Below are 26,029 nucleotides of genomic sequence, written 5' to 3'. Positions count from 1 at the left end.
TTTGACGCCTTCACTTCCCTTGTTGACGAATAAAGCAAGTTTGTTAGATGATGCACATTTTTGACACTATCCGAAACAGAATTTACAGCGGGTGGTTATTAGGGGTGGGACAAGTTAAATACCCATAAAGCAATAATCACGGAATATAGTTGGTCATGCTATACCATTTTCCCATATTTCATTTTAAGAATAACTTTTTATAATTGATGTAAGAAACTTGACCCGTCTGACTGTGTTTCAGGGGCGACGGAAGTCCTTCAAAATAACTTTAGTACTAACTTTTTCAATGAATTAGAGTCTAATAATTATTACTTATTTATGTACTTATCCTTAGTATTTTATTATATAACAGTGACATGTATTTTTCTCTAAATTAAGTATAAAAAGCTTTGTTTTGAAGTCAACAACAGTTTTAAAGTTGATATTAATTGATTCGTTTGATCTCTTACCGAAATAGGTGGGTAGGTATTTGAAAGGAAAGAAGTGTTTGTTGTTTTATTAAAATGAGTGCAACATAGTTTTCGGGTTAAATCTTGGGTATAGACAATAGTATCCTTTTTTCACTAACAGCTTTTGCTCTGTGTGGAGTTTTATTTTGTCGCCGACCACTGATATTTATAAGAGAGTATTGTTCAGCAGTTCGTTTTAAATGCCATGAACCTTGAACTCTTCAGTCTAAAAATGAGCGGCGTTCCAGTAGTGCAGACGCGAACAGACAACACAGTAGTTGTTTTTGTATCACTTTCTTTTCACACTTTCATACATCGTTCTTAACATGTTTTTACAACAGCGTGACATAAATAAATCAGTATCAACTTAAGAAAGTAACATGAACTACTTAGACTAGTTTTTCTATACATTTTAAAATGTAAGCAAGCCATTAACATTCATTTAACAGCCCTCATGGGGTAATTTCGGAAGCACATATGGCATGTGAAGGGTTCCGACTTAAGTGGTTGATGAAACTGGCTAATGAATTGCTTACATCGTTAAAATCTCAACTGCAGACGAAATCTTCTTCGTACAACGTCTGATGTACTCAACAATTAACATTTATTATTGTAACTGCTAACAATTTTATCCATCCTATTCCAAGTTCCAAATTTATCGTTATATAAAAAGCAATTTGATATAAGTTTGGATGAGATATGTTAGGTGACATTAAGTGGTGAGGTTTCGATGAGGAAGAGATGATATTATGCAATTAAATTATGTTATATGCGTTATTATTCACTTCATGATACACGCCACGTGCTTAGTATTAATAACGAGACATACATTGCATTAAGAGCAAACCGTAATACAACAAAAAGCTTCCAGACGCAAAATGGTGTTGCCGCTGTCGCCATCGCCATCGAATGCGCGAAAAAGAAACAATTATAAACACATCTCTACGAATGAAATAAAAAAATCATTATTTACATCAAAACCTCTCTGATGATAATGAATATCTTTTTATAATTTTGTGACTACCCTAACTATACATCATAACCGTTATTACATACTTATTGTGCTTAGTTTAATATTTGCCATAGTAGGTTAATTTTAACACTGAAGGATGAAATTTTATTATAGAATAAAGTTAAATTCGCTTAACAAAGTTTGGGGTGTCATGGTCCGTAACGCTTTTACATAGGAACCCTATTTACGGTACTCGGAAGGACGTTTTAGCAGATTTTGAAGCTTCCTTCAAGATTTTTAAATTGGATGGACAAGAAAGTAGTAGAGTTGGAAAGAATTGCGGACCACTTCATATACCCCGAAGGATGCGGGTAGAAGTAAAAACGCATTAACCCGCTTGTTCGCCCAACCAGTAGATGTTCTAAAAGCGACACGGAAGAGAATTAATGAATAGAGTTAATTAGGTAATTAAATGTGCGTTTGCGCACTTGGTCTCTCGTCTATCTACTCTTTCAATTCTAACAATTACGTACGGATAGACACAACGTGGAGAAGCTGGTTGGGCGCACTATATACAGGGACTCAAACGCTGTTTATTTATGATAATGGCACGAGATGGCAGTGTTGCTCGGCCTATGATATGATAATGAATGTACAAATTGATATACAAGGCATTTGAAATTATTTACTCCGAACGTTTTGATGACAAATGTATAATACGTATTTGCATGAAGAAATACAATATACCATTTGTACTCAAAGTATAACATACCAGCTTTTTACAAAATAGGAGGCGCTAAAATTGCCGCCTTTTGCAAGCTTCATGTTGAATACTCTAACGGAATGTGTAATACGTTTGTCGGAATGTTGAAGCAAATATATACACCTTTGACTTCTAGTTGAAACAAGTACCTAGTTCTAGTGATATAATTAAGTCATTAATACTTTTGTGAAGTCGCAAAAGGCAGCTGAAATTCACACATACACGCACAGCGCACTTATAAAATGTAATCGGACTCGGGTCGGCCGCATCGACTAAGGTATAGTTTACAATTTATAAAATTAGTTCAAATATAAAATTATAGCCGCTTTACAAGAGAGCACATATTTAAACAATAGTCTAAAATTGCAGAGTAAAAGAAAAATCACAAAAGATTTACTTTCGCTTAAGTTGAGAGTTTCTCATGTACCGACAAAGGCGGCTGATGTTTCATTAACACAACCGAACTACCGAAAACAATTCTGCCCCATTCCAATAATTATTGTCATATCTAAACTCGAACAGGTAACAATAATAAACTAACACATTCACAATGTTTGTGTGGTACTTAATACAATTTTACAGGCAGTGCTTCTGTAATAATGACGGCAACCTGATAACGGATGCCTATAAAATACTCCTTATTGCTGAGATCATTGGAATCATTGGTAATTTGGTTCGAGTTCACGTAGTATCAAGGGAATCTTCTTGAGCTTCTTTTTCGTCTTCATCTTCGTCTTCTTCTTCGTATAAGCAATAAAATGATCTTTCGTCTTCGTCTGTCTCATTTAATGACACACTCAACTCAGTCTGAAATAAAATAAAACAATATCCTCACACTAAAATTTATACAAAGTTTTACCTCTTTTTTAAGTCGTTCAACCAATCTTCGCTTATCCATTCGAAGACGATCAGCTTCATCAGCTTGTCTTGCACTTCGTATACCTGTCATCTCCAGTAAAGCTAAATGGGCATCTTTTTCACTAATTGCAGATTCCAGTGCTTCTCTCCTGTAACGTATTATTTTACTACAGTCATAATAACTCCTTAAAATTAAGTACTTCATTTGGGCAAGTTCTTGCAAATGCTGTTTTCGTTCGGCAATAAGCTGTGAGAGTTTTGATTCAAGTGTTGTCATCCGACAGACATACGGACGACAGGAATGACAACGCATTGCTTGAGCAGCTTGTAATGACAACAGTCTCTGTTCTAGTTTTGTTACCTGAAACAAAATCTTAGAAAATACCTGGTGCTCTTTTCAACTTCGTTTTAAACATACCTTTTGTAAAATTTGCTTTCTTTTAGACTCCTCCTGGTGTAAAACTGCTTCTCTCCTGGTAGAAATCGTCATACTTTCCCTGAGTGCGTCTTCTAATTCGCTAATTCTCATATCTTTGGTTTCGGTTACTCTTACGAGTTCTTCGAAATCTTCATTGTCTGGATATGATTTTTCAGGTAATTCTTTCAACTGTTGCTTGAGTTGCAATATAATATTTGATTTTTGGTCAATTTCCTTTTGAAGTCGTCTAGCGTCATCTGCTTTGATGCAACTCCTGTGAAGATCGTTAATTACAGATTCTTTGTTTTCTAATTTTGTTTCTAGTATTTTTATCTCGTTTTTATATTCTTCCATTGCTTGCTCGTACGAATCCAACGTATTTTCCAGCTCAATTATGTATTCTTGTTTCGAAGATAGTTCTTCTTTGATATCCGTTTCAGCACTTTTTTCTTGCAAATCGAAAATTACAAGACCCTCGTCTTTATTTACCTAATTTTGTACGAAAAGAACAAAAACACATTAACACTGTACAAAAGGGACAAAGCATTAAAACTGCTCAAATCAGGTGAGTTAATAAGTGGTAATAGGAATGAGGCAACATTGTAGTATATGAATAAATTTGAAAAGACTAGAAAAAGCTTTTGAGGAAGCCAGCAGGTCCCGCCTAAGAAGAAATGACAAACAATGATACATACATATCCAATTAGAAGCAAGAAAAAAGAAAAAAATATTAGTTCATATTTTTCGTATCGTAATGTACACCTCACCTCCTCTTTTTTTCTTTGTTCTTCTAATTGTGCATTCACTTGTTGTTGGCTTTTTAGTTTCGCCTGTGCAGTCTTCAGTGCCCTTATTAATGAAAATTTCACAAATTATATACGGTTTATTTAATTCAAGAACAAACTTACTGTTGTAAGTCCATTATTTGTTTTTCTTTTGTATTTTGTTCTTCTTGACTCATTTGAACTAGCTGCAACAGTCGTTCCATTTCTGCAGCGGATCTCTTTGCTTCTTCCTGAGCTTTTTCTAAATTCTTTTCGGCTTCTGTCAATTTTTTGTTTAATTCTCCAGCAGCGGCCGCACTTCCACCAGCCTGAAAATTCACGATATATCAAATCCACATTTCAGACAAACAAACTTACTTTTTGTAAAGAAATTTCTAATTGGTCCATTTGTTCTTTCCTCTTCTTTAATTCTTTGTCTAGTTCAGTCAATGCTCTTTCTTTTTCTTCAATTTGCCTTTGTTTGCTATCTACGGCTTTTCTTTGGTCTTCTACTTGTTTCCTATATTCTTCAAAGCGTTTCCTCTCTTCATCAAGTTGTCGTTTTTGTGCGGATACATCTTCAGGTGCTTTTTGTACACCAACACTCTGCAGTTTTTTAGTAGTTTCGTGTAATTCAAGCTATAAATACATATATTGCGTAAAGTACACTCCAAAGTATATTGTTTAAAAATAATATTTAAATAACATTAAAGGAGAAGGTACGTTAGCTGGAACGACAAGTTAAAATAAAACAACTACTTACTGCTGTAAAAAGTAAATAAAATAATTATTACAAAACATAAATACATCGATTTTTATGTTAATGTTACTATGATTTTGAATATGTTTATAATTTTTACCAACCTGATTTCGTTCTAATTCCTGCACAAGCATTTCGAGTTGTGATTGCAAACGTTCCTTCTCGGTAGTGCTGTTTTTAATTTCAGCCATTGCTTTATCCAGATCTTTTCTTAACCTAGCCATCTCTTTATCGTCATGTGACGGAAGTTGAATACCTTTTTCTTTTTGATATTGGGCCATTTGTTGTAATTGCTGTTGAAGTTGTTTTTCCATAACTTGAATACGTTTCTGTAGGTCCTGAGCAGCTTTCTCAGCTTGATCAGCTCGGTTAGTTTCTTGTTCGACCACCTTTCGCCACTGCTCAAGCTCAGAATCGCCTCGTGCGCCGGACTCTTGTAATCTTTTTTCAGCCTTTTCTGCTCGTTGTTTGTGAGTATCTCTTTCTTTTTGTACAGCCACCAGCTGTTGTTGGAGTTTTGAGATTTCTTTGTCTCTGTTTTCGAGAATATCTTTCGTTCCACGTTCCATGTCTTGGGACATTTTCTTTTGTTCTGCCTTTAATCGAGCAACTTCTGCTTTGTGCTTTTCTAGCTCAGCCTCACTTTGATTAAGTTCTTGTTGGAAGTTCATCAACATATCTTGTGACTTTTCTAATTGTATGACTAGTTGGTCTCTTTCCATCGTTAGTTGTTTTATGTCTGCTTCATATTTAATTATCTGTTTTTCGATTGAGTCACCTTGTCGGCCTTGTTTATCTAACATCGAAGCCATTTTTTCTCTTTCTCTAGATGCTTGAGCCAGTTCTTGCTGAAGTTTAACTATCGTTTCTTGTGTCCTGTGGTCCATTGTTCTTCTTTGTGTATCAAGGCCACTTCTAACTTGTTGCAATTCTGCCCGTAAAACATCACGTTCTTGTTCCATTGTTTTCCAATCCAATTTATCTCGTTCGATCCTCTCATGCATCCGTGCCAGTTCGTTTGCCATCCGTTCAAATTCGATTTTGGTTGCTTCGTTAGTTTCCAAAGCTTTGGCGAGGTGCATCTGTGACTTTTCTAGTTCTTGAGCTAATCGACCAGCCTCTAATTCAGTGGCATCTCTAGCTTGAATTGCTTTTTCTAATTTCTCTTTAAGGCGTTCAATTTCTAGTCGCTCGTCGTTGCGGACTTTATCTGCTGCAAGTGTCTGACGACGTTCTGCTTGAGCCAATTCGAGGCGTAATTTTTCGTTTTCTTTTTCGTATTTCTCAATTTGTGCCTTAAGTTTGTCGTGCCTATCCCTTAGTTTTTCACATTCAATAACAGCACGTTCTAATTCATGTCGCTGTTTGTCTTGTCCGCCGGAAACTTTAGCAACTTCTTGTCGTGCCAAGTCGAGTTGCATCGTAACTTCGTGCAATTTAGTTTCGAGCTGTCCATTACTGCTTAGAGTTCTTTGCATTTCCTCTCTAAGTCTATCTAATTCCGCACTTCTTTCCTTTTCTTGTTCGTAGCTGTATTTACCTCGTGTACTCTCGGCTAGAGCCAAGTCTTTTCTCGATCTGTCTAAATCAGTCAAAGTTTTGTCTAATCGCTCTCTCAACCTTTCAACCTCTGCACGCAATCTGTCATTTTCCTCTCTTGTTCTATCGTCTCTGTCATATTTGGAGTATCTACTTGTCGGACCTGCGTTACTCTCTCGCAAAGCGTCATATTCGGCAACGATTTTACGGAATTCATTTTGTAGTTTGTCGTGTTTGTCGTGAGCTTTTTCGACTTCAACTTGCAACCTTGCGATCTCTTCTTGGCTCTTTTCATAACTCGCTTGTGCTTTTCCGCTTTGTGCGTGTGCGCGTTCAACTTCGTATTGAAGTCTTTCGTTATCTGATTGGAATTTGTCCTTATCGCTTTGAAGTCTCCTAATTTCCATTTGCGCTTTTTCATATCTCTCGCGGATCATTTCCATCTCTAAACCTAAACGTTCTAATTCTTCTTTCGATTTTTCTTCCAATTCTTTCGTTCGGCTAAGTTGAATAGACGCTCGATCGTACATTTCTTGTGTTCTTTGTAGTTCTTCTTGAACCTTTCGCTGCTCTTCCCTCGCTTTCGTTGCTAGTAATTGTTGTTTTTCTACTTCTAATTCGAATCGATCTTTATCAGCTTGGACTGTATCTAATTTGTTTTGGAGTCTATAAAGTTCACTTTGGGATCTGAAAAGAAACCCCTAGCTATTAATATCCCGCGTAATTTCCACTTACCTATCGTATTTTTCTAGAACTTTCTCAAATTCTTTATGCATATTTTCTCTGTCATCTATTGCTTTTTGGGAGGCATATATTGCCTTTTCTAATTTTTCTTTCAAAATGTCTATTTCCGTGTAGGCATCGTCTCGTTCTATTTGTAGTTTTTGTTGTTGCATGTGTCCTTTTTCCCATCTTTCTTTAATAACATCTAGTTCGTGTTCAATGTCAGCTTTTTCTCTTTGCGCTTTACTAATTTGGTTTAATTGGATTTCGACTTTTTCTTTAAGCTTGTCGCATTCATCTTGATACGTATCCTTTTCTTTTTGCAGACGTGTGACAGCCAGCTAAAATTATTATTAAGCTATTAATATTTCTGGTCTGTCATTTTTTTGTTAATAATTGTTGAAATCGTACTTCAATTGTACAGGTTTTTTTTTAATAAATATGTACTAACACATACAAGTCTCTAAGCACATACTTCAGAGGGATTGCGATATTGAATTTCAATTTGCTTTTTTCTGAGGAGGATAAGCTTAATTGGGTAGATGTAGCTTTCGTGCCGCGACATCAACTCACAATTTATGAAGCGGTACAGTTTTTAAAGAATTAAAAAACTTTAATTACGCTGAAAACATGCACGTTGTTTTGGTTTACTTTGTCAATAAAGTTATAAAAATGTCAAGGTAAAGAGATTTATCTTTCGGGTGTACACTTCTATCAAATGAAGTCTACCAACACTTTGGTAATAAAAATATAAAATTACAGCAAATGTGAAACTTTTAACCTTTGTAATAACACGGTTCAATTTTTCATATGTAAAAAAACTCTGTTAGCATTTGTAGTGACAGGTATGCTGATAGATGCTTACGCTAAAGACGTATCGTATCTCGTGGCCATAAAATTAGGGTTCAGTCTTGAGACAAAACCATAACGTTTACAGAATTTTAATGTATCAATTCGTTCTTGAGATATCTGTGGACTTTTATGTGAGATGATTTCTGCATTGGTAATAGTGATAAAATTAATTACGTGAAGGTGATAAATTTGTTTACCGTGAGTTTCACTTCTAGTCTACAATAAATTTCCGTTGTTTGAACATCTAAAGCAATACCTGACATTTATCATATTTTTCTCTAAGACGATCTGCTTCTAACTGTGCGGTTTCCCTTTCTTTCTGAATACGAGCAGATTGGCCTAGTGCCTTGTCCAATTGCGACTGGATGTTCTCTAAGTCGTATCCTAATTTTTCTTTCTCCAGTTGTATCTGTAAATCAATACTATTAGAAATGTGTTTGTTTGCGAAAAGTGACTTACTCTTCTGGTCTCCCCAACTGACTTGTCTAGTTTTTCTTGCAACTTGTCCACTTCTGTCTGTGCTTTGTCCAGAGCGTTCTGTAACTTGTCTTGCTGTAAATTGGCCTTTCCCAAGGTCGCCTGCAGACGCTCCAATTCTTCCCGAGCTTTCTCCAGCTCTGCATACGCTTTGTCCTTGTCCGCGTGCAATCTGGCGGTAGTAGATTGGGCCCTCTCTAGCTCTTCTCGAAGGCTGTCTTGTTCTTGATGTGAATTCTCTAGGCGTGCCTTGAGGCGGTACACTTCCCCCTGCGACTTTTCTAATTTTTCCTGTAGCGCGGTTGCTTCGGTGCGAGCCCTTTCAGCGTCGGCTTGCGTCACCCTTAATTCAGCTTGACACCTTCTTAGGTCGGAAGAAGTTTTGTCAACGCGTTCTTGAGCCCTGTCCAGTTCGTGGGTGCTGCTGAAGGTGTTTCGCCCGAAGGTTGTCTGAGTACGCTCTACGTCTTGCCTCAGGCGTTCGTTATCCTGTCGGAGTCGTTCATTTTCCAGCTCCAGTCTGGCGAGCCTTTGTCTGGCTTGCTCCCAGTCGGCGCCACTGCGACCCACTTCTATCGTGGCCTTGTCCAGTTCTGCTTTGGATTTACCCAATTCCGACTGGGAACTCTCCAGTTTTGATTCAAGGCGATCTCGGTCGTTTTGAGCTCGTTCCAAGCGAGCAGTGAGCTTCTCTACTTCACTATTCAGTGCATGTATTTTCATTTTGTATTCAGCTATTTCGCGTTCGTGCAGTTCGCGCTCTTCTTGCTTTTCTTGCTCTGCTCGATCTCTTTGTTCGCGCAACTGATTCATTTGTTTTTCTTTATCACCGATTGCTTCTTCCAAAGTGGACAATGCACCTTCAGAAGAACAATGATGTGCCTGCATAGCCGATAATCTAGCTCTTGCCATGTCGACTTGGTTATCTTTTTCTTTGAGTAGATCTTCTAAATTCTCAACCTGCATTTGTTTAACGATACTTTATAAACAAAATGCTGTTTCATGTACACTACACCAACACCATTGAAAAAATAACTACAAAAATAAACAGAAACACACAAGTGTTTTTCATACCACTTGAAAATAAATGATGAAAATACTTTAATAAAAAAAAATACATAAATATTACGCAATTTTTGCACTCCATACGTTAAGAATAGAGCTATGATAAATGGATATCTTGTCCCAAAACATTTAACCTTATGGTATTGTTAAAGTAAGTAGAGCAAAAACTGCCATTATCCGTTCAGAAAATCCACTCAATTTATTTATTATAAATATTTCTTGGCATAAAATATAGTAGTGAAATAATTTTCTAAGAGTTAGATATATCAATGAACAATTAAAAAACTGAAAAGAAAATAGTACTCCTATTACAATCTCTCAGAGTCAACAATTTTACTTGCAACATATTTTCTCTTAGAAATGTTGTGGTAAGCTCTCAAACAGTTCCATTGTTATATATAGTTTGATGAAAGGCAGTTTGTTTTAACAGTGCTTGCAACTAATTTAGTACCAATTAAACTGAGAGGCCTGTGTTTTCAAACTAAATCACTATGCAATATTATTTTCCACCTTAAAATCGTAGTTTTCAAAAACTACGGTTATATTCAGCTTGGAATATCGTGAATTGTTTTCCTTCATTAAAAACTGTTTTTGGAATCCCTTGAAAGTCATCGTCACGCACTCACTATTCATTCAGGTTTAAATTAAAAATGCCAATCTTTATTTTCATGCAAATATGAAGACATTAAAACAAAGCCGTACTTGATGAATGTCATAACGAATTTTCTTATTATACTCAAAATCTGATGTCTGATGATGTAACAAACAGCTTTCTATTTATTGGTTCAATGTACAAGTTCATTCACTGTTCGTTTTCGAGCAATTGAATTTCTGCTTGTTTCGCACTCGAGGAAAAAATGATGTTTTATTTTTTAAATTCGATTGTTGTGTCCCTATTGTATTGACATCTTTGTTAGCCTAAGTGCTAACTTTTTAGTGAGGATTTTTCTAAACGGATAATATGTCTATAACTGATTCCTTTTCAGTGTGCACGTGTGCTGCATACACCGATTGTTCGAAAGTTAAAATTTGATCCGTTTGCAATCAGGTTATGGGGCAGGGTTTGAAATTGGTGGACTTTTGTACCGCACTTACACAGTCCACATTTTTGAAAAACATGGATTGCTTGGTGTGAAAAGACCAAAGCTGACATAAAACGCTGTTTTGTCAACAGAAAGGGCCTGGAAATAACAAAATTAACATCAGGCCCTTTCTGACGGTAATCTAAACTTTGGTAGTCAGAGTAAAATGTGCCCACGGCCTAGTTAGGTATTCCATCCATGACTGTCCTTCCCAATCTACAAAGAACAATCACTTTTTATCCAGTTAATTACGCTGGACACTCTCCCTCAATGTAGCGGTGTTGGACGTTGTTTACAACATTAGTGAATAATACGTAAATAAATAAAGCTTGAATTTCACAGCATGCATACCAGCTAGGTCACCTTGTAATTTATCCGTTCTAACCATTTAAAACAATGCCGCCTAGGGATTCTAGAGACATCTGGTATTGTTCTAACAACAGCCGGTCACGTGTCGCATGCCCAGAACAGAATACCGTAGAATTTGCTTTTTAGTAATTTTTTGTAAAGATTCTAGCACGTTGTAGGTATCGATGACACAAGAAGAGATGCTGTGTTGTGGTTATGAGGGAGCAATGAGAATTTTATGGCAGCTGAAGTAAGCATAGGTAGAAATGTGCATCACCAATGAAAAGGAACCGTGTATACTCACGATGTAAATTGTGAACGAAAGTAAACTAAATATATGTGAATAATAATAAAGATAAAAAAAAATGAGCTCAACGAGTAGACGAGATTCTTTGAAGGTGCGTTGTTTTACCTTTCTTTGAAGGACGTTTATTTTGCGATCTTTGATGTCCATATGTTCTCGTAATTCTGCAATTTCGGCGGCGGCCCGAGCGCGTTCTTGCTGCTGCTGTTGGGTTTTCTTTTCGATGTGTCGGTTTTTTTCTTCTAGCCGCTGACGGAGTTCCTCGACATCGGTTTGAAGCATGTTGTAGTGTTCTTCTTTGGCGCATAGTGATTCTTTGAGGACAGCTATGTGACGTTGATAGTCTTGGTGTTGTTCCTCCAGTGTCTTCATTTTGGCGCCCATGGCGAGGATCTCCTGGTCGCGTCGCTGGATCTCCACCCGGAACTCGTCCAACTGCACACATGAGCGGAGGCATGCACTATCCATGCGGGACACATGCGTGCCGAGAGACAGTGAGGTGGTAAAACTGAACTCAGCGCCAAGCGGCCGGAGAGTCTTTACAGCTAGTTACAGTCTACCAATAACGGCGCCATCCTTCCCGATCTGCACATCGTTTAACAGAAAACTTACTTGTCGCTTAAATGGAAGAGCCTGTGGAATGTCCGCGGTACTCGACGGTAGGGGAGGTTGGGTGCCCCCGCCCAGCCGTTCCACCTCGCTTTCCAGCAGGCTGACCTCGCGCTCCAGAGTCGCTATTCTAGCGTCTTTCGTATCCAGGAGCACCCTGACCGTGCTGCTGGAGGGCGAGGGCACCAGCTCCAGCTGCGATTGCAGCACGCGTAACGTCTCATTGGCGGCTTGCAGCTCCTGCACAGGGAAGCAGCGGTCACAAGCCTGTGCTGCCGACCGCTCGCTCGCTCGCTTTACCACCCACCGTTACCGACACATGATCAAGACCACCACCACCTGCTTTCTTAAAGAAAAAAGCTTTTATTGACGATTGGAGATGGGACATGCACCACAACCTTCAATTTTGACAAAACTTATTGGGTAGTGAGAGGTCCGCATTTTGGTTAGGTGTGGTATGATAACAGCCATATGGAAACATCGAACATGCTTAATGAGCCTGAGGTTATATCTTGATTATGTGCCAGATGAATTACGACTAAATACAATCACACACACTCACTCGACAAGATGTCTTACTAAATTACAATGAATGATAAGCACCTGCTTTTGGGCCATGGCTTGCATTTGCTGGAACATTTGCCTCTCCTCCTCTTTACCTGGAACAGAGCCAACACCCAAGGGATTAGACCAAGTACCTCCACCACTTTCAAGGCAGACACCTCTCCGGCTACGTGTGACAATGCTAAGTGTTTTGCACTGTAACTATGTAAGACTTCCCCGAGCGCCGCCATCAGAAGAAATGAAGGGAAGAGATTGTGCAGGGACAAGCAGCGATAGAACACATACGAAAACCACTCACCCATGCCCTTATTTTGGAGCATCTCCAGAAGTTTCTTGATGCTCTCGTCGCGGGCTTGTAGAGTTTGCTTTTGTGTCTCGATGCGAAGTTCCAGTTCCTATTTCATACACAACGCAATTGCATTTCTTGCAAACATAATTGGTAAAAATGCCAATACCTTTATTGTATCTCTCAATATAGCTATTTCCCTAGTTAAGTGTTCGTTCTCTTGATACAAGGCTTCCATTTGTTGTTGCATTTCTATGCTAGGACCTCGCATTCGCATCCGCAGTTCTTCTTCTAGCTGGCGTACTAACATGGCTTGTTTCTGAAATTAAAAAAATATATGTGTCACTATAAATATCATTAGCTTTCACGAAAAAATAGGTTTTACGTATTTTTACTGTACTGTAATAGGGTCCATCGCGTGAATAGTTACTGTCACGTTTCCTCGACGTTTCACACAAGAAAACATGTTAGCCATGTTCCAACTACGCGGTTTTGAACTTTTTTTTAAGGAGAATATAATTTGAGTTTTTACTACTAATCATTCTCGTTTTCTTATAAAAACAGCGTTTAAATATACGAATCTACATTATATTGTCATCCGGTGATTGAGGCGAATTAAATAATTTCTTTCCTGTTTTATTTTACGTTATTTTGCACTAAGCTCACATAATTTGTTTTATTGCGTTCTTATATGGAAACTTATTTTCCTTGTAGCATGTTCTATTACTGTTATTATTTTTACTTCCCAAACGTAAGCTCGGGAAGTATTGTAATAGGGTTCATTTGACGAATGGCTAATTTCATGTTCAGTCCATATTTCATAGCTTCTAGAATACAAAACAATAGGTTTCCTCCTTCCGTCTCTCTATCGTCTGGTTATTGGAGATTTTATTAGGCACCTGATCTTCGACTGGACTGAAATTTCCGATGCTTTTAGAATTATCATGCGCATAGTAAAATGCCAACTAAAATGTGTCTGTTAACCCAAAAACAGTACAGTTCCATACCTGTTCTTTAAACCATCCCTATCTTTAAGTTAAAAAAATCGAAACTGTAGGTACATTTAAAAAGTTACAACGAATGTTAAAAACTTTGACATCGATTGCTTTGAAATTTTGCACATGCTTTAAGGTTGTCGTGAGTGTGGTAAATAGCTAATCCGAAAGTACCTATCTGTACGGTTTTTCCAGACATGTATTGACATCATTTTAAAATTTTGCTAAACAAATCTCACTTGAAATTTAAGTTGTGTGATTCTCCTTTATATGTGAATGTGAATGAATAATGCATCCATATTTTTATTCTCGTCTATAAGTGATAAGGTAATTCAAATATAAGAAGTGGTGACACCTGTAATACCCATTATAGAAACACGCCGAGGGCTGTTTTTGGGTGGCTCAGTGGTCCGTGTCTCCGCCTGTTACGTGGGAGACCGGCATTCAATTTCCTGTTAGAAGGGGGTGTTTTTTTCTTTTTGCTTAATTAAACTTAAAATTCAGTTAAATACTCCTACTGTCCTACTATTATTATTTTATAGCTTTTAATAATAATAAACCTAACATGATTACTAGTGACACTGCAATTTATGTAGATGTTGCGTATCAGTGCCTTGTAATGTACTACAATGGATGTAATAAAGGTACAAAATTTTAGTTGTGTATATGAAAGGTTCAACTAAATATTTGACATGAAATGGGTACTGGCCACATTTTAAATGGCAAGGGAAGCACTGTACTCCTTTGACCAATTGTTTCTAATTTCCTCTATTTGTTGTTATTTATGGTAACTGTACATTTATGAATCATTCATTAATCTTGTAAACCGTCTTCAACATCCCATTCAGGAAGATTGTTAAACTGTTATAAATACAAGGATGATAAAATTGTTTTTTTTTTTTTTTGTGAACAGTTTTATATGTATATATAATGTCGTTTCTGCCCACTATTTGGCGGGAATTTTAATTTTTTTTTGTAATATCTTGTCGAAAAATTTATAAATTCTTGATTTAGACCAGCCATTGTTGAAAATAAATGTGGAAATAAGATAAGAATGTGTCGTCACGAACGTGCACGCTTTTCAGTTGCCTCCCAGAAAGAGTGGTTTTAGAAAGGTAGTCGTAGTTTCACGGTAGATGAAAACATCACTTCAATTAAAATTATCCACATTCCTGTAAATCACAAGGGAGATGAGGCATACGAAAAAATTCAACGAAGGGGACATTTCGTTAAAATTTGCTTAGATAAAATTTAACAGTTGTGTAAATAGGTTGAGCGTGCGCGTATTTTTGATGTAAAATGCATTTCGTGTCAGATTTTCGTTTCAGTACAAATTTACACAAACACTTATGTGAAGTTGGAGGTCACATATAAAATATAAAAATGAAAGGGTAGTCACTATTACAGTTAGCATGGGAGGATCGATATCAGTAACGGAGACAGGCAAGCTTTTATAAGTAGGTCATTGACGTACGCCACTGCAATCACATTGACGCCGACTTCCAACGGTCCAATGTCTTATTGTGATTACTTATAGATACTGTGGTAAATCGCACAGTATAAAAATACATACACAAAGTTTTTATTAGATTTGCTTGCTAAAAACGAGATCTTCGTTCGTTTTTAAAGCTACGCAGAGTAATGAACGATAATGACATTTTAATGAATTTTTGAAGGGTAACATTAGTAGCCTATTAATACACTTAATAAAAAGCTTATTTATAAATCGATATTAATATGAATGAAGTTTGTTTTGAGCTAGTTGCTGATATAGGTACATTAGATATTAATGGATTTAATTCTGGATCACATGACAATCTCTATGTAGAGCACCGTGCTTTTGTAACTCCGCTCTCAAAGCTTATACAGGTTAAGAAATAGTGCAGTTATTACAGTAGTAAGTCTCCCGGATTGGCCAGGTCGACGACCTTGTTTATTGATCGCCAGAATGCACATCAGAGGGAAGATAAATTATAAAAAAGTAAAAGAGAGATATTTGACAATTATAAGAAACAGGTATTCACAGATCTCTTCCTTAAAAATATAAATTCAACTAAATAGTATCTTGACGAGATCCTTTTACTTATTTACTGGGCACCAATCATCACATTACAGAAAGTCTCGACGGAACAGTTTCTAAAATCAGTTGAGTATCTTGTAATACGTCGCAAATACATATATGTAAAGAAATTTTTATCTTCTACTGCATATTTCACGTTTTAACATATGACATCAAAATAAATTTATATATATTAGACGCTCTATTGTGAAATTATTGACCCTTAATACTATAAAACATGCTTTTTAAAGAGTTCACAATTAATTAGCGTTATTAAGCGAAATTATCGTTTGCTCTTCTGCCTCACAATAATGTAGGTCTTCTTGTTAACTGTAACCGATTACTGCATTATGTAACAACCATGGACCATTTCGAGATCCCTTAGGAAATTTGAGTTTGTATAAGTAGTGCCGCTAGAAATTGGGAGACTTAACCTGACCATGAGTGTTTTGTTAGTCAGTTCTATGTAAATCTATAAATCAACCCAGACGGTGAAATTAACGCAAAGCTGCTTAAACAATGTTGTTATAAATAGATCTGATTATGTTGTTTTAAGCTTTTATTCACAAAAGTTTTATTCATGTTTTTACGTATGCATTATATTTTAGTATTCGTCCGATACTGCGTTTCAACGAAAACTTTTAATTGTTAATCAAGCGTTTATCAGCCAAAATTTTGTAACTTCACCAAGAATTATAAAAAACAATATTTTATATAACACAGTGTACAACAATATATAAAACATAAATTTATTTTCAACAAACAGATTATTTTTAACAGAAGCGTTTATATTTTTAATACAAGAACGATATTGTTTGTAAAGCACGTTACTCTTTTGATAATGCGATTACAAAGACTACAATGGTAAAAGTCCTTTAAGCGCATTTTTACAAAGACTGACACGGTGATTCACCAAGTCGTTGCATTGATTTTTGAATAACAATGCTGTTTATAGAATATCTGGTTAAAAAGCTCTGAATATATCATTAAATATTTTGCAACATTTAAAGCAAATAACACTTATGTATATACCTGTGTCTGCAAACCGTGTGTGCGTTTGAATATACCTACAATAACATTATTTTGTTTAGAATAAAACTATGGATTTACAAGAGAACGACATTAAAAACGAATGAGAAAAGTGGTCGAAGCTATGTTATTATGACGCAATGAATGGATATTTATTTTTGAAAAGAATCATATTCAATGAGCCGTAAATCTTATCTTACTCAAGTAAATGTGCTGATCACGTGTGATACCTACTACCGTTTATTTTGTGATTTCGATTTACTTCACCTGCTTGGATAAGCAAATACCTGACACATTTTTTTCAGAACCTTTTTTTTGGTGCTATGTTATTTTCAAACTTTATATAGTGTGGCCTAATGCATGAAAACACATACTTTTTCCAAGCAGATGTTATCAGAAAAAGCTCTGAAACAGCTCGATGTTATTTTTTTTCATTTTTATGCAAATCGTTTATTAATATTCATTTGATTTCAAGTAATAACGTTATCAACATTGTTTATTGTGGTATTGGTTAATTTTTTAGTTGTCTAATAAGTTGGAGTGAAAAAATTAACCTCAGAAAATCATTATTATCAAACAAGGGTATCACTTATCAATAAATGTTAGGTATTCAGGAACGATTTAAACTAATGCTGTTACAGACTTGCCCACTATGCTACTAAACTGTCACACACCGAGATGATTAGCCAAGTGGTGTTCTATGTTTGTGCAAAATTTCATTTGGCTAGGGTTAATTGTCTGGCTCTAGTGGTTAGCGAATGTCACCCTTTCTCGCCTCCAAAAATCTTATAACGTTAATTTCCGTCTCAAAGGTAATATTTTAACTTGCTTTTGACTCCGGTATAAAGACAAATTTCGTAGGGAATATCATGAACGATATTGATGTACCTGCATTTATTTAACACGTCCAAAAAAGACCGCTACATCCAAGCATGAATCATCTTTAGAAACATCCTTACATGTAGGTCCAAAAAAATTGCGTCGTTACAATCAAAAAAGGTGATGAATTTTTTTTTTCGTGTCGACTTTAGTGGTTTGCTGCTAAATGGGGAAAGTACGCAGGTACACCTTTACATTTCCTTCTAATTAAAATTCCATTTTGATGTAATGGAGAATTATTAGCTTAATAATTGTTGTTAGTTTGAGGGTGAACGCCGATGTTTAAAGTTGAATAACTTGTAATGAATTTGAAGGAATTTAATTTCCGGAAATATTTGGGTTTAAAGCAAGATGCCAAGCATAAAACACAACTAAACGAGTTAGTAATCGGAAGCGCTACATTCTGGCGAATAAGAACGTACTATTTTGGTTAAGTGTCATTCAACCTTCAAGTAAGTTCGTTTTAGCCACCGTAATGTCTACACTGATCAATAAAAATTATTCGGTAAACAAGCAGAATAGCATACGTAGATGGTAAACTTGTTATTTTTCCGTCGTTAGTTTATCGATTAGTTAACTTTTACATAAATCTTACAAATGTGTCTCGAATACTTATCACTACGTACATAAGGGTATATATAAATGTTTAGAACTTAAGCTACATTTTGATCTCTTCCTTTTTTAATGCAATAGACGAATAGAAATAGACATATTTCTGTAGGCAGAAAGATTTAATAATGGTAACAGAAAGAAACTGTAATAGGAACACCAACATATGACAGACGATGGAAGACGGATAGACGGAAATGGACGTACTATCTTTGCATATTTTTGGGAGCAGTGAGGTAAAAATTAATAGTTCCATTAAAAAACTGTTTTTTTTTAAATTTTAATTTCTAAGTTATTTATTCTGTGTCTTTTCTTTTGTATTACAATATTTTTATAAAAAAAATACTTTTTAAATGATGTTTCAACTGAAAAGTAAGATGAAATGTTTTATGTTGTACGCGTATAAAGGACCTAAATACGTCTGAAATAATGAATTAAGTGCGGCATATACTGAGCAGCAGAAAGAAATGAAGGAGTAAAGCGCACTTTTAAAACGATTTTAAAGATGCACCATTAACTTTAAAGGGAACCATGTTTAACGTTGACAAATAAATACGTCGCAAATAATACTAGAATAATTAATTGATTTGGGAAAAGATGCCATGGAAGGAGGGACAACTATATACAATTGACTGTTCTACAAAAAATTATTTATATATAATTATGTATACATTAGAACTCACGAGAGTGTAAGGAGGAGGTGAAGCGACATTATCTTACACCCCTTCTGGGAAACATGGCGTTTTCACCTAGAGTTGTCACCTCAGAGAAGTTGAAATGGGCAATAAATCAGCAGGTATGGATGATATGATATAGATCCTCTTATTAAACTGTCGTTGCACAGTTTCAAAGCTTGCCTCGCTCTGGCTACATAACTAGAAGCTGAACGGAAGTAAGAGCTGTTCTTATTCCGAAACCTCGGCGCCGAGGCTAAAATCTTTAGACCCATTAGTCTGGCGCCGTTTGTCTTAAAGGCGATGGAAAAATTGTTGACAGGGATGTTCGAGAGAAGCATTTGAATAACATACCCCTGCAAACCAACATACTCATCAGGTGGAAAAGTCTACAGAGTCAGTCTTACATCAAATTGTCACGGTGATAACGGCGGGGTTGGAGGGTGGATTCTCCTCACTTGGAACATTTCTGGATATAGAGGGATCGTCTGATAATGCAACCTTTGAATCATGTGTTCATCTCTTAATCGATGCAGACTAGATAAAGGTAATTACTACGTTGGAACCATTGTGTGAATCCTACACTCTTCAGAAAAACATTGTGGGTCTGCATGGAGGTCAAGTATCTAGGATTTGTCTGGACTACAGAATTTCCTGGAGGGCTCAGGTGGTGCAGACGACTACGACATCACTTACAGAAAAGCCGTAGGAAAATATAAAGGGTAATGGCATTGGCTATACACATATGTTACGGCCAATGACTCTGTCCGGCATTGTGTCTGCTCGACAATGAAAGTCTGGGCTAAAATCTTAGTTTGCATGACGATAACATAGGAACCACACCGGCCGAAGGACTACTGCCGAAAGAACTGTGGAAACAATTCCGTCTTCAAGATAGAGGATGATAGCAAAATTCCTATTCACTCATACGAAGTGTTGATGATAACTCTACGTCAAGAATGGAAGGAAAATACTGGGGACTATCAAAGGTGGCTGGATAATCTACTGTATGGATGGTTTCGTCTCTAGAAAAGGATCAGGCAAACATACCAGTGTTTTTTAGGCAAAAATGTTTCTTCTGATTCAGTTAATGACAGAATGCACAATTGCATACATTGAAGCTGGTCTGGGAATGTTACGATGGAATACAGGATTTAGCTGGACGCAACAAAAACGTTCTACTCTGCTGGATACTTGGACATGGGTTAAAAGGGCCAACAGCTAGAGGATTCTACCACATTACGTCGCCTTCAAGAATGCCGAACTTTGAACCTGCATTAGTTAGTTCGTAGAAGAACCTGAGGAAAACGTGCCGAAGAGCTACTGAGAGTCTGCAGACAAGATCTTACAATTATAATAGGACTTTTCACAGGACACAGTTCTCTAAATAAACACCTGTGTACTATAATTCTAACTTCCGATAGCACAAGGAGAATGTGTTTGGAAAAGAACCCTCAGCACATTCTGTGTTTCTGCCTGGCACTTGTTGGCGTCAGGAAAAACACATGAACTTCTAAATTTTGAAACCACATGACACTCAGGTTGCGATTATAAGTTACATATTGGGCTTTATGAAAGACACAAGACCCTTATCACCGATATCATTATTGACCGGTTTTTGCCCAACCTATTATTTGTTAGGAGGGACATTATCCTAAGTGTTCATACGCTAATGTCCAACATCTGACAGTTTGGAATTTCCAACGTGCTGGAAATTTTGAATCGTCAGTGCCTGTCGAGACAAAATACGCATGTGCAACGCAAGCCCAGTCACGATGTTGACACTGCTGATTCTGTTGATACCTGTCCTATTTCTGGTAATAACCTGAGATCCTTTTTACATGAAAATGTTCATTTTTCCTTGATTTCCTGTAAATTATTTGAGGCTCCACGATTATTTTAATTTTTATTGTCCTCACTGTCGCTATATTCTCAATCAAAGACTTTTGTATTTTATCACGCAACTTGAGGCCAGAACTTGAAAACACTATGAAAATCTCGTACAGCTGGAGCTTTAATTCATTAACGTTTGCTTGTTTAATTTGTTTCTGCTGTAAAAGCTGTTTGGAAGATTCTTGAATTCTTTGTCTATATAGAGTGTACTCTTTTTTGAATCATACAAATTGCTGAATAATGCGAATACCGCGATTCCTTGTCTAAACAAAAGTAGAAAATTAAATATTAATTTGTTTTTATACAAACATGACGATCGAATAATGTATTGTACATGTCAAAATTTTTGTTTCAAATTAAAAAGTCATTAGTTTTGAAAGTAAACATTACTTTCCATACCGTGGGACGAAAATAAATAGGTAGGAAAAATATGTTGAGTTCTACTAATGACACCAATTTTAATTGATATAAAAATCTATATATTCAAAGCAGAAAGAAATGACACATTCCACCTTTAGCGTGCTTTATTAAATAACTGGTAGCTTCGAGGATGTACTTTCCGACTGTAAACGAAGGAAGTACATATTGTAATCGAGTTCGTCGGCTTTTACGTTTTCTCGACCCCTACGAACCAATAGGTCTCCCGTTTCCGTCTGTCTGTCCATCTGTCTGCCATCTATCCGGATTTTTTTTTTATATTGTGACACAAATAATTATGTTCCAAAGAACAAGGCTTATTGTTTAATATTGTTAATGTGTTTTGTCATTTACATACAGTAAATAATAATATGGAATAAAATAATTTATAAATCAGTTTTTTAACATATCCTGGACAAGCGAAACAAAAAATAAGATCACATCGCTGCAGTACACGCAATACTGCATGTTGTGACGTATATTTCAATAAAGATTTTTTTAGTCTTGAAATAACGTCGCCAACTTTCGACACTTATTTAATATCAGCAATGGTGATGTTTTATCAATAACATTTTTTTTTTGTTCAAATCCAATATTGTTAGGACAACTTGTAGACGCTATGTTAAATATGAGGGTGGATAATAAATCAATAAATCGGTAAATTTTGGTTAGCGTTGCGTCACCCTCGCAATCAGCTTAAAGTAAACTTAAAATTTCGTAATAACCGATTCAGTAGTTTTACAACACACAAATACAGAAACGGGAATATGCATTTGTGTAATTTATAACGACAAACAAACACCAAATTAGACAATATTTCATATTATTCTATTTTAACAGGAAGTAAAAACAAAGTTGTTTGCATTTTCGGCGAAATAGGAAGTAACAAACAAAAAAAAATCCAAAATTTTCTTTGGGTTTATTCGTGGGCACCGAGTAACTTGGTGCAAAAATAAACTTTCTAAAATTAGTGTACTGTCAATTTTGCGTAGGTAGTTACGTTGTTCGTAAGTTTAAGTTATTTTTAGGGACCATAAACTATTCAAAAAGTTCAAAAGTGTCGTTTTAATATGTGAAACGAAAACTACAAGCTAGAGTAACATCAATATTACACGATTATTGATTAATCCATTAAGTAAGTTGAGTATATTAAAAATAATGCACCAAAAATTATATGGTTAGGTTGTTACAAAATTTAATTAAACTGGAAATGGATGGAGTGTATGAAATTATTCACATGTAACAAAAAAAGTGAAACTAAAACTAATTTAGAAACATTAAGAAACAACATTCTGTAAATTTGAAAACAGAATAATGACTACGATACATTTAAGACTGGGATTAATAGAACATAGGAATTTAATTAACCCCCGAATAATTATTAACCATAGTGGAGTAGGCATTTAACGCGATAAACATGTTACCATAGATTTAATTATATTACGTATAATGAGTCCGACTGCGACCTCCTTGTTCCGATTTACTTTTTTGATTAAACGGTTATAATTTTACCAATTCTGTTGAACTCATTTTCGTTGGGTAGGTACATGCTAAGGTAATATACCTGTTTGATATAATCATGACTCAGTGTTAATTTACTGCCTTTGGTAGGTATTTGAACATGAACTAAATCAACATTATTATACTCGTAGTAAAGACTATTTCTACTTCAGGCTAAGTTTTGATTTAGTTTAATTTTATCCCGCTTGTATACTTTGTGGCGAAGGTTAGACCGTGCGGTACTAGCGGTGCCAAGACTTCTGTTCATTAATATTAGTGTTAGTAACGGTTTAATGAGTTACTGTATAACAAAAATCAACTTTATACATTATCACAAAATGTTATGTAAGGAAATTTAAAATTTATTAAAAAAAGCACAGGCAATAAAACTCAAATAAAGCGTTGTTGTGGATGGATCAAGACTCAGTGGTAATTTCACAGGAGGGTAAGATTCATAAGGTTTTCCCATGAGTTTTAAAACGCCATATTCATTGATCTGGGGCTAGAAATACATGTTCGGTGTAAATCGTTCGTAAAGAAAAAAACGGAAAATATTCTGTCTAAATGTTTATGTTCAAATAAATGTTGCATGATAAAAGGGAAATATTAGGTAAGTTTTCTTTAAGAGTAATGTTTTTTAAGCGAATGTGTAACGAGCTTAACTTTGTGTATGATGCTGTAGTAAACTATTGCAGTGGAAGTTCGTTGACAAAAACTATTGTTCATTACGTATTTATGAAATTCCGGGATTTAAACCTCGATTGTTGGAAGGTCGATTATAAATAAGGCAATAGCAATAACTGTAGTCAACATCTGAAAAGTGAACTACTATTAAACTGGTTCACTTTGTCCGAGATGGGATATTTATTTTTATTTATTTATTTATTTTTTTATAAAATCAAATTACATGTTTCTACCTCTTGTTTGAATTTTCTGTATTGATTGTGGCATATGTATATGCTTCGAAAAGCTTCAATAATGTATGTGTTCAATTAGCCTCGGGTAATGGTTAGATTCATGTCCTGCAGAGCATATTTTTTTAATTTCCGGATAATTCATTTTTCCGCACTACTATCCGTAACAAAATTGCATCATTTCGATCACCACGTACCTATAAGTTACGCAAGAAATAACTTTTTATTCTAGAATCTAAAAAAATGAGAATAAAAAATCATACGGTGCATTTTTCCCATTTTCGTTGATGTAGACTTTACTATTTTGTGAATAAAATTATTAATTAAGAAGAAAAATTAAAATACAACGATCTTTCTTATTATCTTTCATAGACAGCTTGCTCGTTCGAAGTCGTTCTTTTTTATCGCATCTTATATACGCATTAACAATTAACTGTCATTATAATTATTAACTTATTTCCTGCAGTTGCGTTTTTCATTTTCATAACGATCGATATAGGCTTATACAAAACGTTGTAAGGAGGAAAAAATAATTAAAATAAAAAGCTGTTCGCTTTAAGCCTACATATTTTTTGTTTCTGTGGTACAATGTATAATTAAAAATTAACACAGCAGGGTAAATACTTCGAGAATAACACCACGCAATAATAAATCGCGGATTATCTCGTTTAACCTCGTTTGTATTTGTTCTTTAACAATGTTTTTTTATTAACTTCTTATAACAGAAATTAATATGATAAAATAAGCAGCATAATGATAATTCAATATCCATTCAATGTAAGCGGATGCATCTATAAATAATAAATCACATGTCTGATTACTGCCAAAAAAATCAAATCAAATTCTTAATATTTGAAATTTGTTTCACGATACGTCTTTATAATGTTGGATAGTACATCTTAAAACATAATTTTAATTATTTTAAGAACTACACACAACTTATTGAGGGATTAGACAATGCAGAATATCTTCTATATGAAAGAAAGTAATCTACACTAAAAAAAATTTTTAAATCTAAATACATAAACATTTTTTTCCCAAATTTTTGCAAGCCACTCACAATTATTTAATAATTGCAGAGAACATTGATTACGATTTCATTATTCATCGCTTTAAAAAGTTGATGACGTTGTTACAACAGATAATGAAACACATGTTTTTTTTTATATATAAGCCTCGAGATGTTTACAGAACAGAATATGACAATAATGAATTAAAATTTATTTTTAATTAACAATAAAAAACAATCCGTCTCTGCGAGAACTCAAACACCGGTTTCCCGCGTGTCAGGAGGAGACACTGACTACAAAATTAATATACCTATGCAATTGGTACTAGAGATCACCACTTTTGATATTTTAATTGTTACATCCGTTATAGTTAAGAAAAAATATGCATTCATTATTATTAAACCACAAATAAAGGAGTATGTCACCAGATGATAACGACATTAACTTGTAAAATTTTCAGATGACGTGATTTAATTCTTGGAAAGGATGGATAAGAACATTGATACGAAAAATTAATAATTAATCTTGATTGGAGAATTCGTTGTAACATGTACACGTACACTGATTGTGCTTCAAGGCTGAGGGAAGTTCGATTGCACCAACTTCCGCCTAGGTACTTTAATTTAAAAATGTAATTCCGAATTACACATAATTTCTAAACTTTCATTTTAGACAAAAGTATCTCTTTCTAATTGTAGATTATTTGAAAAACTAAAAACACCATCTGGATATTTAGTTTTTTGGCCGCGAATTGACAATAAATACTGAATTACGGGTATTTACTTTTTTCGGAAGTTGTTTATTTCGGCCTATTACACGGTCTCTGAAAGAAAAAAATATTATCCCGAATTTTACAATTTGTTGGTTATTATCAAATTAAAAATGAATTCTCTACCTTTATTAAAAAAGGTTCGACGATGATTCCAGTAAAACACAGTAAAGAAGATTAGCATGATGCCACGCAAGAATAAGCAAAGTTTGAATATTCTTTATCGAAATTTCAGATTTTAAATTTGTTTTTATGCTGTGTCGAGCCGATTGTGTAGGACTGGAAATAACCTGATTTAGAACAGTAAGGTTTGATATAATAAAATCTGGCAGAACAGGATTTTTTAGAATAACAGGATTCAGCCAGTGTTCCCTTTGTTGATAGGTAGAATTTAAATGATCAAAAAAATTATTGTTCGACTGCGTGTATTATTTTGCGTTATGGGAAAGACCTTACTTGAAATGTAAG

The 26,029-nt window shown here is 35.3% G+C and overlaps 1 protein-coding gene across 5 annotated transcripts in view; it reads right to left on the bottom strand.

The window, feature by feature from the left end:
- Nucleotides 1-727: 727 nt before the first annotated feature.
- The window catches only part of Brp (bruchpilot), a 30,735-nt gene continuing 5,433 nt past the window's right edge, over nt 728-26,029 (bottom strand). Inside the window, exons 2-17 of one of the 5 annotated variants that reach the window (XM_064063488.1) lie at nt 12,983-13,132; nt 12,826-12,922; nt 12,567-12,622; nt 11,967-12,203; nt 11,463-11,789; nt 8,538-9,515; nt 8,335-8,487; nt 7,239-7,567; nt 5,069-7,190; nt 4,583-4,843; nt 4,349-4,533; nt 4,208-4,289; nt 3,441-3,929; nt 3,223-3,383; nt 3,024-3,171; nt 728-2,971 (exon numbers count right to left, since the gene is read on the bottom strand). In XM_064063488.1, the coding sequence (XP_063919558.1) occupies nt 2,846-2,971; nt 3,024-3,171; nt 3,223-3,383; nt 3,441-3,929; nt 4,208-4,289; nt 4,349-4,533; nt 4,583-4,843; nt 5,069-7,190; nt 7,239-7,567; nt 8,335-8,487; nt 8,538-9,515; nt 11,463-11,789; nt 11,967-12,203; nt 12,567-12,622; nt 12,826-12,922; nt 12,983-13,132 (5,901 nt within the window). In that variant the 3' untranslated portion in view covers nt 728-2,845. Of the gene's footprint in view, nt 2,972-3,023; nt 3,172-3,222; nt 3,384-3,440; nt 4,105-4,207; nt 4,290-4,348; nt 4,534-4,582; nt 4,844-5,068; nt 7,191-7,238; nt 7,568-8,334; nt 8,488-8,537; nt 9,516-11,462; nt 11,922-11,966; nt 12,204-12,566; nt 12,623-12,825; nt 12,923-12,982; nt 13,133-26,029 lie in introns of those variants that run through there. The other 4 variants (XM_064063489.1, XM_064063490.1, XM_064063491.1 and 1 more) reach the window with 4 other exon arrangements.

Source organism: Zophobas morio, unplaced genomic scaffold, assembly GCF_036711695.1.
Source record: "Zophobas morio isolate AGI-343-1 ecotype UQ-CSIRO unplaced genomic scaffold, CSIRO_AGI_Zmor_V1 ptg000023l, whole genome shotgun sequence".
NCBI classification, from domain to species: Eukaryota; Metazoa; Arthropoda; class Insecta; order Coleoptera; family Tenebrionidae; genus Zophobas; species Zophobas morio.
This window is presented reverse-complemented; position numbering and strand designations above follow the sequence as displayed.